At 45.6% G+C, this 13,131-nt stretch overlaps 1 protein-coding gene across 1 annotated transcript in view; it reads left to right on the forward strand.

Annotated features, from left to right (window-relative positions):
• The first annotated feature begins 5,213 nt into the window (after positions 1-5,213).
• Positions 5,214-13,131, forward strand: part of ALDH2 (aldehyde dehydrogenase 2 family member) — a 31,032-nt gene continuing 23,114 nt past the window's right edge. The window contains exon 1 of the mRNA XM_029219829.1: positions 5,214-5,440. Coding sequence (XP_029075662.1) covers positions 5,321-5,440 — 120 coding nt within the window. The 5' untranslated portion in view covers positions 5,214-5,320. The remainder of the gene's footprint in view (positions 5,441-13,131) is intronic.

The raw sequence follows: 13,131 nt of genomic DNA on the forward strand, positions 1-13,131 counted from the left end.
CTCATCTCTACCAAGTGACCTGCCAATTCTACCTCCGTGCCCTCCTTCCTAACCATCCCTGTTGCTTCTAACCAGGCCCTCATCATTTCCCAAGTCAGCTCTCTGCTTCCAGGCTGTCTCTTCTTTACAATTGATTTTCCATGCTGTCTCAAGAGGGATCCCTCAAAAGCATATTTGCAAACTCATCACTTCCAGGCTTAAAAATCTTGGTCAAGAGAAATGTTAGTACAAGAGATTAAGACTTACAAGAAAGCTATAGTGGCCACAACAGCATCATACTGGCATGTGAATAGGCAGATCCATGAAACAGAATATAGTTCAGAAATACTCAACTACTCAAGGGCATTTAGTACAAAAAGATGGCTTTTCATATGGGTGGGGAAAAGATTAATTATTGAATAAATGGTGTTAGGAACTCCAAGTAACATCAAAAAAAAAAAAAGAAAAAGAACTGAATCTCTAAATCTTTCCTTGTACCAAAATTAATAAAAGAATCAAATTTTAGAGCATAAAATATGAACAATAAAAGTACTAGAAAATAAAGAAATACTCAATAAGTGGTGTTGGGAAAGCAGAAGTATGAATCTGGACCCCTATCTTACATCACTCACAAGAATTAACTCGAATTAACTGGAATAAAGACTTAAGCATAAAACTCCTGGAAAAAAAAACATGAAAAAATCTCCTTGACATCAGTCTTGGCAATAATTTTTTGGATATGACACCAAAAGCACAAGCAACAAAAGCAAAAATTAATAAATGGGACTACATCAAACTAAAAAGCTTTTGCAGAGCAAAAGTAACAACAAAATGAAAAGGCAACCTTCAGAAGGAGAAAAATATTTGCAAATCATATATCTGATAAGGGGTTAATATACAAAATATTAAAAAACTCATACAACCCAATAGCAGAAAAACAAATAACCTGACTAAAAAATGGGCAGAGGAACCAATAAACATCTTTCCAAAGAAGACATACAAATGGCCAACAGTTCCATGAAAAGAGACTTGCCTCACTAATCATCAGAGAAATGCAAGTCAAAACCACAATGAGATATCACCTCACACCTGTTAGAATGGCCATCAACAAAAAGTCAGCCATAGCAAGTGCTGGTGAGGATGGGGAGAAAAGGGAACCCTTACATACTACTGGTGGGAATGTAAATTGGTACAGCTACTATGGAAAACAGTATGGAGGACTGCCTTTTGATCTCTCCATCCTACTTCTGAGTCCAAAGAAACTAAAATAACCATCCCAAAGAGATATCTGAACTCTCATGTTCATTGCAGCACTATTCACAATAGGTGAGATACAGAAACAACCATCAACAGATGAATGGATAAAGAAGATGGAATATTATTCAACCATGAGAAAAAAATCCTGCCATTTCAACAACATGGATGAACCATGAGGGCTTTATGCTAAGTGAGATAAGTCAGAGACAGAATGACAAACACTGTATGACTGTATTTGTTTTGGAATCTGCAAAAGGTAAACCCATAGAAACAGAGTAGAATGGTTATGGTGGTTGTGAGGGGCTGGGGATCGGAGAAATGAGTAGATATTGGTCAAAGGGTACAAACTTCCAGTTATAAGATGAATAAATTCTGGAGATCTAATATACAGCATGGTATTACAGTTAACTATATTGGTAATATAGTTAACAATATTATATACTCGAAAGTTGCTAAGGGAGTAGATCTTAAATGTTCTCACCACAAAAAAGAAATGATATTTAGGTGATGTGATGGGGGTGCTAGTTAATATATCAAATCAACATGTTGTATACCTTAAACTTACACAATGTTTTATGTCAATTAGATCTCAACAAAGTTGAAAAAAAAAGTACTTGAAAAAATATAGGAGAAATTAAAAACAAATAATCTCAGAGTGGAAAAGGCTTTCTAGACATACTACAAAAGCCAGAAGGCACAAAAGAAAGCATTGGCCAAAAAACCCCACCAAAAACAAACAAAAAAATCTCTAAAGCGAAAATAAAAACAAGTTATAGACTGAGTAAAGAGATAAATGAGGACTGACAGAAAGTATTTGCACTACATATGACAGAATAAAGGTTAATTGCTTTGATATAAGTGAAGTCCCTACAAATCAATTTTAAAGAAACCAACAACCAATCCAATAGAAAAATGAGCAAGGGACATGAACAGTTAGTTTGTAGCACATGAAGAATATGTGACTTTACACAGGCAAAGACACTCAAGCTCATTTCTAAGAAGAGAAATTCAAATTAATGCTATTTTTCATCTACCGGATTAGCAAAGCTAAAAAAAAATAATCTGATAAGCTGTATTTGTGAGGGTGTGAGGAAACTCAGACATGACAGGGGGTGGGGCATAAATTGATCAAACCTGTATGGAGAATAATATAGTAATAGCTATACTTAAATTGTAAATATCCTTCAGCTTAGTAGTTCCATTTCTATGAATTTCTCAAGCAAGACAAGGATATACATTGCAGCATTGTTTATAATGACAAAAGATCAGAAACAACCTAAATGGCCATTCAAGAGCACTTTCCTTGGGTGCAGGTACAGAAGATCTCCCACACACATTACTAAGTGAAAAAAGCAAGATGTCTTGGGGAAGGGGAACAGGAAGTGGGGTCTGGGTGCTGCATTCAGAGAAGAGAGGGAGACTCACTTTGCAGTTTATCTCTGCAGCTGATCTCCAAACTTATTTCCCCTTCTTCCTGGGAACATAGCCTGTTTTCTAGACTCCTTTACATGGAGGAATGGCCACATGACTGAATTCTAGCCAATGAAACAGGCTCAGCCCAGAAAAACCTCCCTTGTGCCATCCTTAATGAGTTTTTCTCTTTCGGTTGTCTGGAATGGTGCTGAGACCTAGGGCGACTTCGGGAATCAGGTTTTGACCTCAGAGTCACCTGGAGGGGAACTACTGTGTGAGACTCATGTGGGCAGGGACTTTATTGTGTTTAGCCATCAGAATTTTGTGGCAAATCTATTTTAGCAGCTTTGTTAACTATTACGATATCCTTTTGACATCATATTAGCTCTTCAAAGCAAAACTCTCTCTCTCTGCTGGTCTCCTTCAGACGCTGGATCAACATCTTTGCCTGGTACTTCATACTTGGGCCTTGTTCAACCTCTTTGGCCTCAGCTCCAATGGCTGGAGTCTTAAACAGCTCCCCAGACACATGCCACCTAGATGTGCCCCTTTCCTCTGCTTCTCTGCTGTCAAAACACTTATCTCTGACCAGCTCAGCTCCTCCTGCCAGGTTTCTTCACTCCTTCCTGGACTTTTGCTGATACTTACCTAGTTGAAATGCACACATTTGACCTGGTGTCCATCTGTCTTCCTATCCTATGTCCTCTCATTCCTCCCTGTGTCCCCAGTGCCCAGCTCTGGGATGTCTATGGAATAAAAGTTTGCAAGATCCTTACTTCCAGCCTTGCCCTCCTGTAGTCCATTTTCCAAAGAAGGAGAAACCAGCTAGTTTAAGATGCAAATCAAGCAAGTCATCCTGAGGTAGGAGATAGATGGGCCCCTGGGCCAGACAGCTGGTGTTTGTCAAGTGGTGTTTGTCCACTCTAAGGACAAAGCTAGTGGCAGAAGCTGAGCTCTGCTGAAGTAAAGAGATAAGATGACCACTCCTGAGGTCAAGGAAAACTTCCCTGTCTGCACATCTGCAGAAAGGCTCTTTAGGGTTCAAAAAGCGAGGGGGTGCCACCCCATAATAAGTGTGGACATACCCCCACAGGCCTCTGAGGTGGGTTCCATTTTAGCAAAAAGATGTGCACGCATGTTGAGGATGTCCTACGACTGGTCAGGTGTGAAAAAAGAAACAAGATAATTGGCCAAGGGACTTCCCTGGTGGCACAGTGGTTAAGAATCTGCCTTACAATGCAGGGGACACAGGTTCAAGCCCTAGTCTGGGAAGATCCCACATGCCTCGGAGCAACTAAGCCCGTGAGCCACAACTACTGAGCCTGCATGCCACAACTACTGAAGCCCGTGCGCCTAGAGCGCATGCTCCACAACAAGAGAAGCCACCGCAATGAGAAGCCCGTGCACCACAATGAAGAGTAGCCCCCGCTCGCCGCAACTAGAGAAAGCCCATGTGCAGCAACGAAGACCCAACCCAAACAAAAATAAATTAATTAAAAAATATATAATTGGCCAAATGTAAACAAAGACCTGGAAGAACTGTCCTGTATGAGAGATTTAAATCACCTCTTTATTGCACTCCTCCTCATTAGAGAGGATGCCCATACCCTTTCTCTCTGGGTATGTATTTCTGCCTAACTTCTGACTTACATAAATAAACTGCTTCTCTGTGTGTTCTCCCATACAGTTGTGCTGTGTCTCTACTAATAAATTTTGTACCTGATTTTACAGTTTTTGCCTCTTTGAACCATTCTTGCTTTCAAATGGGGGAAGGAGCCAGGGCCACTTTGCGTCTAGCCTCTAGCCCCTGGTGGTCTAGTGGCTAGGATTTCTGGTTTTCATCTAGGTTACCCAGGTTCAATTCCTGGGCAGGGAACTAAAAATCTCTGCTCAGGACCACTCACTGCTGTCTCTCCGAGATCTATCCTTCCCTTCCAAATCCCTCACCACTGCCTCTAAAATCCTTCCACCTCTGGCCCTGCCCACCTCTCTCACCTCACCTCCCAACCCTCTCCCCCTTGTTCACTGGCCTCCAGTTTTTCCCCTTCTGCAACACAAGTCAGATGTCCCATCTCAAGGCCTTGCCCTTGCTGTTCCTCTCCCTGCAATGCTTCCCTCAGTCACAGGACCTTAACAGTTCAGGTCTCAATTCCTGACCAAGGGATTTAAAAGCAGGGCCTTCTGCCCCAACTACCTCTTCACCCTATTCATTTCCTTCACATCCCTTATCACAATCTGAAATTACCTCGTGTTTGGTTTAAGGTTGGCCTCTCCCACTAGAGTGTAAGCCCCCTGAAGTCAGGGCCAGGGTCGCTTCGGTTCTTGCCTGTACACATTAAGGGTTCAGGCACACAGTAGGGGTTCAGCCAACGTGCGGTGAACTCGCCAGATCCTGACACGCTACACCCACGGCGCGCCACGCGCAGGAGGACCAACCTTCGAGCCCCACCCGCCCCTTCGCGGGCGCGCGCGCGTAGTGGCGGCGAGCAGCCGAGGCGCAGCTCCGCCTGGGGCGGGGAAGGCGCGGGTACGCCCCAGGGCCCCGCCGCGCGCCTGCCCATTGGCGGCCGCGCCGGGGACGGGGAGAGGTCGCGCACGGGGCTGCCCGCCCGGCAGTCCTTCCAGTTCAAGCCGCCAGGGCTCCGCTCGGCACTCCAGTGCGAGCCTCGGCATGTTGCGCGCAGTTGTGCTCGCCGCCGCCCGGCCCTGCCAGGGCCGCCGGCTGCTGTCGGCCGCCGCCACCCCGGCCGTGCCGGCCCCCAACCAGCAGCCCGAGGTCTTCTACAACAAGGTGAGGCCGCCCCAGCGCTTTGTTCTCTGGGGACGGAGGCCGCCGGGTGGGAAGGGACTGGATCTCTTCGGGCCTCAGTTTATCCAGCTGGGACTCGAGGGGTTTGCTGCAGTTGCTGTTTCCGCACATCTTCCCTTCCCTGCCTGCGAGCAGTTTGGCCCCTTCGCCGCCCCTGACACCTCGGTTCCATTATGCAGCTGTGACTTTGGCCACTTATTTGTCTTGTCTGGCCGCTGCCCGTTTTCCGGGTTCCATCCCCCGCCCCCTCCCCCATCCCTAGTCGTTCTCGGCTTTCGGGCCTTAGTCGTCCTGTGTCTGCGCAGAGTCTTCACGACATCACCCACCCAGAGGACATGTCCATTTAAGACCCTCTTTGCAGGAACAGTTTTCTTTTCGTAGTCTTTTATCCCTTGACTCATGCCCTCGTCCAAGAACGTCCAAAAGGAAAAAGGAACGTCCAAAAAAAAAAAAAAGGAGTCCTTTTCAGCTAAGGGTCACCAGTTCGCCGAGAGGCCAAGGCCACGGCCCCGGCCGCTCGGCGTCCTGGCACTTCCACTGCTGGCAACTGGGAAAGGGTGGAGACCTTCGCTACAACAGCGCAATCCCCAAATGGTGTCTGTGCCTTCCAAGGCTCTTTCTTTGGTCAAAGAAAGGAGGGACTTTCCAGGATAACGTTGACTCCCAGTAGCTGATTTCTTGCTCATTCAGGACTTGGGAATATTTTCTCTTTTGATCTTTGAGTTTGGGTAAAGTGCTGAAAGTCACAGAGAAGGAAATTGGTTATGAGAGTTCATTTTGTTTGTGTAAAAAGTGTAGTTGCTGCCCTTCTCTGAGCTTCAACTTCTATAAAGTGGGAAGGGGTCAGAGGGTGAGCACAGGGGTTCATACACCACGTGGGCACTTAACAGGTGTAACAGCTCATATTCTCTGTGTACCTCCTTTGCACCTGGCACCAGTCTAAGCATTTACCTGTTGTGCCGTTTAATCCTTAAACAGCCCGGTGGGGTAGGTACTGTGATTATCTCCATTTTACAGTTGAAGAGACTGGGTTACCAAGAGGTTTAGTGAGTTACCCAAAGACTCAAGTCAACGGCAGAGTTGGGGTCCACATCTAGGCCCCCAAGAGTAAGCCAATAACCAGAACCTTCCATGGTACTATTGTTGCAACTCTGGGTGGGAATAAAGGGGTCACTGCTGACTTAGGACGCTGTAGAGATGGCCCCTGGCTGGCTGCTTTCAACAGGGGACCTGCTTGTCTGGTCAGGAGCTTGGCTGCAAATCTGCACAGAGACAGTGGGTAAAGGCACATCTGTGTGATTTAAAGGGTGTTACAAATGGTCATTTGCAAGGGAATAAAAACAAAAGGTAAAATAAGATGCCCTTTGCATAACACAAGCCAAAAAGGCAGCGGCTGCTGCTCCTTAGGCTGCTTAAGGAGGAGTTCATGCTTGGAAGGCTTGAACATCAGGCAGAAATATCCTCAAGGGAAAGGCAGCAGCATCCCAAGCCTTTGTGGCCACAGGATCTAATGAAGATCATCCTCCTTTGTGCTTATGTGGAGGTGAGGAAACAGGGTCCAAACGTGCACACAGCTCTGGTCGATAGCACGAGTCGTGTTCTCTAGATTTAGTTCATAAGGTAAGTTGGAGCAGAGTGAAATCTTCCTGCAGCTGCTTTTCTTTATTAGATTTTTTTGAGATCCTAAAAGTAACCCTTGGACTTACCTGCTGGTCCAGTGGTTAAGACTCCACGCTTCCACTGCAGGGGGCCCCTGTTTCGATCTAAGATCCCACAGGCCACGCTGTGCAAGAGAAAAAAAAAAAAAAGAATGCTATTAAAAAAAAAAAGGAACCTTGCTCACTGTATACAAATGCAGAAGTAAGTAAAACTTCCTGTATACCCCATTGCACTCCCTTTAAGAGCATGTTAACTGGTAGGTCTGTGATCTTGCAGACTTTTTCTTTGCCTCAGTGTGTGTGTGAGAGCATGGGCAAGTGAGCGTGCACCAGGTTTTTTTTGCTTTTACTTAAATGAGATCCTTGTACTTACTGTTCTGAAGCTGTCTCATTGAACAGTGTATCTGGATTGTCTTCCTAAACCAGTACATTCAGATCTTATTTATTCTTCCCAGGGGTTGCAAAGCAATCCGCATGAGCAATCCACACTCTGCTGGAACAGGCCCCTTTTAAAGCTTCTGGGGCCATTTTCAGTGTTGAGTTGTTGCAATCCCTGATGGCAAGAATGGCAAGGTCTAATCCTAACATTTTGAGTCTCTTACCAGGAGCTCTAGGTACAAACTAGATCATATGCCTGGACGTGTGCCTGGGGATTATTGATTCCTTGACGTTCAGTGAACTGTTCTGGAGTCTGGAGTTTCCCCAGAAGGAGCTGTTCCAGGCTTTGAAGTTGCTTCTATAGGCGCTGGATTTTCTCACCCAAGGGTATTTGGGGGAATGTTGCATTTCAAGCTTGTTGGGTCTCTCCTTGAAGAGGAGGTGGCACAGGCAATAGGTCTTTTCCTTCCCACATCTATTTCATAACCAGAAGAGTCTATAGAGTGGGGTGGTTTGGTCAACCTTCCTGGGGTCCTCTTGCCTCTACTTGTCCTGGGTGGAGCTGCAGGGTTGGGGGAACTTCTTTGTTGGGTTAGGGAGATTACAGGACAAGTTCCTCCCCCACTCACCAGCAGGGACCTGTATGGGGAGCTGATGATGGCCAGGCTTCATGAAGATCAACATTTCTCATCCTTGGTGGGTTTCAGGGACACAGCTCTGTCAAGGAAACTGATTTTCATTTTTCATTCCTTTTTTCTTCCCTGACTTGGAGAGTAATTAAGATCTGGAAAGACAACTCAAAGGAAAACTCAAGGGAGTGTGGTTTCAGCAGAGTAATTCCTTTGGATGAGGTGTGACTAATACTTTTCATCTTCAACATCACCAGTTCATGTTGGTTGATAATAATAATGAAGATGAGAAAAATCACTGGACACTATTTCACTCTCTGGACTCAGGCTGCCTGACACTCAGTAACATCAATCCGGGTAGGTTCACTCATTCAAAAGACACCTCAGCAACCCCAATTCCAACCAACAAAACAGGCAAGAATCCCTGATCATGGGAAGTTTGCATCCTGGAAGACAAGCGAAATGCATAGTATGGAGCAAGCTGATCGATCGGCGCTATGGAGAAAAATAAGGCAAGGAAAGAGGGATATGGAGGGTGGTACAATTACTTAGCTCTGTACCTTAGCTGCTACATCTGTAAAATGGGGTAAAAATCCCATCTACATCATATGGTTGCTGTCAGGATAAAAGGGAGGCATCCTTGCACAGCCCTTAGCAAGTGCCTGGCTCATGGCTTCTTGCACCTCCGTATTTACTGCAGCCTTAAATAGGAGATAACAGTGATGCTTTTGAGCTTAGAATATAATGGTGGTATAACTCCATTTTATGCGGGCACTGTTGTAGTTGTAATTTGTTTCCTGGAGGGCTGCGCTAGGTTGCAGTAAAGTTGAATGGGAGTTTGGGGTGAATTAAATTTGTGTCTTGGGAACTCCCTGGCATTCCAGTGGTTAGTTCTCTGCGCTTTCACTGCGAGGGTTCAATCCCTGGTCGGGGAACTAAGATCCTGCAAGCTGCGCCTTGTGGGCAGGAAAAAAAGATTGTGTCTCTACTCTTAACCTCTTGACCACAACATTCAGGAACTAAAGAGAAAACTGACAAAAAGAGAATTAAAAAAGGGTCTCTCCTTATATCGAATTTTCTGATTCCAATAGTAATACATCCTCAGTACAAAAAGTCAAGCATTACAGAAGTATGTGAGGTGGAAATTCACTGGACATATACATAGGCACATATAGATGTTCATTGCTGCATATTAGCAAAAGCCAAGAAATAAGCCAGCCTGCCTTCCATGGGGAAACAGATGAACAACATACGTTACAGCTATAGGAAAGAATAATTCTGTGCACACAGTAGTTAAAGGAATTAGCTGGAACCCTATGAATAATGGATCTCAAAAACAATGTTTCAAGAGAGGAAAATGTCTAGTACTCTGAGTGATGTGAAACTAATTAAAATTATCAAAACAGACTTTCTATCAAATGTGGATAAACATTGGTCCATATAAATGGCTAAAAATGTCCTGGAAGGAAAATGCTCCTTGGCGTGAGGGCAGGGCTGCATAGGGAATCTGCTTGTGGGCAGTGATTCAAGGGGACTTTAAATGTTTTATTTCTTTAAAAATAAGTGGCCTATAAGCTAATATAAAAAGGAAAAAGAAAAGAAAAACAGTCCTCTGATATCCCACCCCTGCAGATAATCACTGCTAACAGGTGGTATATACAGAATAGGAGTTTGATTTATCTGGTTTTCCTTGAGAGATTGTTATGGAATGAGCCAAAACCTCTGTTGGGCTAAGCAGTGGTTTGGAATGGCTGTGTGCTGAATGAGTCAAGTGACGTATCTCCACACTGATCACGTTGCTTTTATTGCTTGTTTAGGAGTTTTAAGATCTTTGTAGAAATAATAGAAAGTCCAGGAATGTGAGACCAAAGGCCCTGGGGGATGAGGAAAGAATGTTCAGGGAGACATTCTGGGGGAGGTGGCTGCCCTTGGCCTTAACCCCAAACTAACCCCGAGGTACCTAAATGATTGTGTGGATAAGTGTGAATGTGGGTGGCATTCCATGTTTATGTTTCTCTCCTTATGATCTGTTTTCTCTTAGACATAAATTACCCAACTGCCACTGAAAAAGCAGTTGCCAGCAGGATTCACCCCAGGATAGAAAGCCACAGCATTTCCTCACTCCTTCTTAGGGAAAATAACATATTCCAGGGGTGTAGATTTCCTAGGTAACAGATCCCTAATTCTTACATGCATCAAAGCTTGAAAATAAAGTCTTTCTAGGATGGGTCCTGCATCTGTAAATTGGAGCTGCTGAGTGGCATTTAACCTTTTTTGGCGACCTTGGGCAGATTATGACTGTCCATTGCCATGGGGTGGAGGTGGCACTGGAATATCACTCTGTCCTCGCTTTGGTTAAGAGTCCTCTCCAGGGTCCTGCAGTCCTGCTCCCAGCTCTACTGTCCTGCCCCAGCTTCTCACCCCTCCCCACAAGTTTCTGTTTGCAGTTCCTAATCCGCGGAGGCCTGGAATAGAAGATATCCAAAGAAGCCACGGATCATGTTATCCTCCAACTCAGTAATTCTAAATACAGTAACCTGCCCCAGCTTTGCAAAGATGCATGTCTAAGGATGTTTGCAGCAGCAGCACTGTCAGGAATACAGGCAGACCTCATTTTATTGTGCTGTGCTTTATTGCACTTTGTAGATACTGCGTTTTTTACAAATTGAAGGTTTGTGGCAACCCTGCATTGGGCAGGTCTATTGGCGCCATTTTCCCAACAGCATTGGCTCACTTCCTGTCTCTCTGTCACATTTTGGTAATTCTCACCACATTTCAAATCCTCCACCAGCAAAAAGATTATGACTTGCTGAAGGCTTGGAGGATGATTGGCACTTTTTAGCAATAAAGTTTTTTTTTTTAATTTTATTTATTTATTTATCTATTTTTGGCTGCATTGGGTCTTCGTTGCTGTGCGTGGGCTTTCTCTAGTTGTGGCGAGCGGGGGCTACTCTTTGTTGCGGTGCACAGGCTTCTCGTTGCAGGGGCTTCTCTTGTTGTAGAGCACAGGCTCTAGGCGCGTGGGCTTCAGTAGTTGTAGCACGTAGGCTCAGTAGTTGTGGCTCGCAGGCTCTAGGCGCAGGCTCAGTAGTTGGGGCGCACGGGCTTAGTTGCTCTGCGCATGTGGGATCTTCCTGGACCAGGACTTGAACCCATGTCACCTGCATTTGCAGGTGGATTCTTAACCACTGTGCCACCAGGGAAGCTCCAGCAATAAAGTATTTTTAAATTAAGGTATGCACATTGATTTTTTTAGATATCATGCTATTGCACCCTTAATAGACTGTGGTATAATGTAAACATAGCTTTCATATGCACTGGGAAACCAAAAGATTCATGTGACTCCCTTTATTACAATACTTTATTGCGATGGTCTGGACTGAACCCAAAACATCTCTGAGGTCTGCTTGCAGTGAAAACTTTTCCTAAAAGTGCATTTGTAGGACATGATTAAATAAATTGCGGTCCGTTAGTTTTGAAGATTGCTATGTTGCTTAAAATAATGAGGCAGATATGCCTGTGGAATAACGTCCAAGATAAACTTACTCATAAAAGCAAGTTACAGAATGAAAGTCCATTATCGGACTTCCCTGGTGGCGCAGTGGTTAAGAATCCAGTGCAGGGGACACAGGTTCAATCCCTGGTCTGGGAAGATCCCACATGCGCAGAGCAACTAAGCCTGCGTTCCACAACTGCTGAGCCTGCGCTCTAGAGCCCGCGAGCCACAACTACTGAGCCCGCGTGCTGCAACTACTGAAGCCCGAGCTCCTAGAGCCTGTGCTCTGCAACAAGAGAAGCCACCCCAGTGAAAAGCCCGCGCACCGCAACGGAGAGTAGCCCTCCTCGCTCACTGCAACTAGAGAAAGCCCGTGCGCAGCAATGAAGACCCTACGCAGGCAAAAATAAAATAAAATAAATAAATTTATTTAAAAAAAAAAAAGTCCATGATCCCCACTGAGAATGGACACTCCCCACATCTGTCCCGTTCCCTCCAGGACCCCAGCACCAGTGCAGGTCCTGGCACACAGCAGGTGCGGAACCCAGAGCCCCCTCTGTTCTCCCCCACCCTCACTCTGCAGCCACGGGGCCCTTTTGGTTCCTCGTGTCCCCAAGCCCCTGCCTCAGGTACCCCCTCTGGTCCTCACTGTTGCCTGTTTCTGCTTCTCTCTTCATTTGCTTGTTGATCATGTCTCTCCTTCCGGGACTTTGGTTCAACGAGCCAGGACTTGGCTGTTTCACTCAGTGCCCAGCATGGCAATGGCACTTGGTTAACACTTAACCACTGCATGGATGAGTGAATCCAACTTATAAAATGCAGTGAGATGTATTTATTAAAATGTAGAGAAAATAGAGCATTTTGATGGAAAAGCTCTATGAGTTTTGCCAGCAGTCCAGATTCAAAGTGTCAGCTTCTGATGCCATGAGGCTGTCTGTCCCTCTGCTTCTAGAAACTATAATGGGGAAGTGTGAGCCCGGTAGGACCCCCTCCCAGGGAGCGTGAGTTAACGTGTTATGTAAGTCAGGCGTTGGGTTTTTGGCCGAGAGGTTGTGAAGCATTTGGCCCAGAGTCCACTCTTGTGTTTATTCAAGACGAGTCACTATGAAGCTCTCCTCCCTTGAAGCAGCACTTTGGCAGAGGCTTAGTATGAGAACGGTGCTCCCCCTATAGCTCCCCCTCCCCAAGGAGGGCACCACTGAAGTCTGGCTTTAGGAGAAGGGAAGTGGGAACTCTAAACAGAAGGAAGAGTCCGGGTTCCTGCAAACCCCAGCTTATCTTATTAGTGAGAAGGGAGGATGGACTATTGAAAATCCAGCAGTGGAGAGTGACTCAACAAATCCAGGGCATTGAGAGGCAGACAGGGACCAGGGAGTGCTCTTTCCAGGGTCCTAGACAAGATCAGGGGACAGTGTGGGCCCCGCCCAGGGAGGAAGGGGTGAGGACCTGGGGAGTTTAACCAGACTGGCCCACTCTCCGCTTCATACTTCCTGATCTTTGCAAAATAACAAC

The sequence above is a fragment of the Monodon monoceros genome, unplaced genomic scaffold, assembly GCF_005190385.1.
Source record: "Monodon monoceros isolate NGI ecotype Baffin Bay Population unplaced genomic scaffold, NGI_Narwhal_1 Super_Scaffold_1, whole genome shotgun sequence".
Lineage (NCBI taxonomy): Eukaryota > Metazoa > Chordata > Mammalia > Artiodactyla > Monodontidae > Monodon > Monodon monoceros.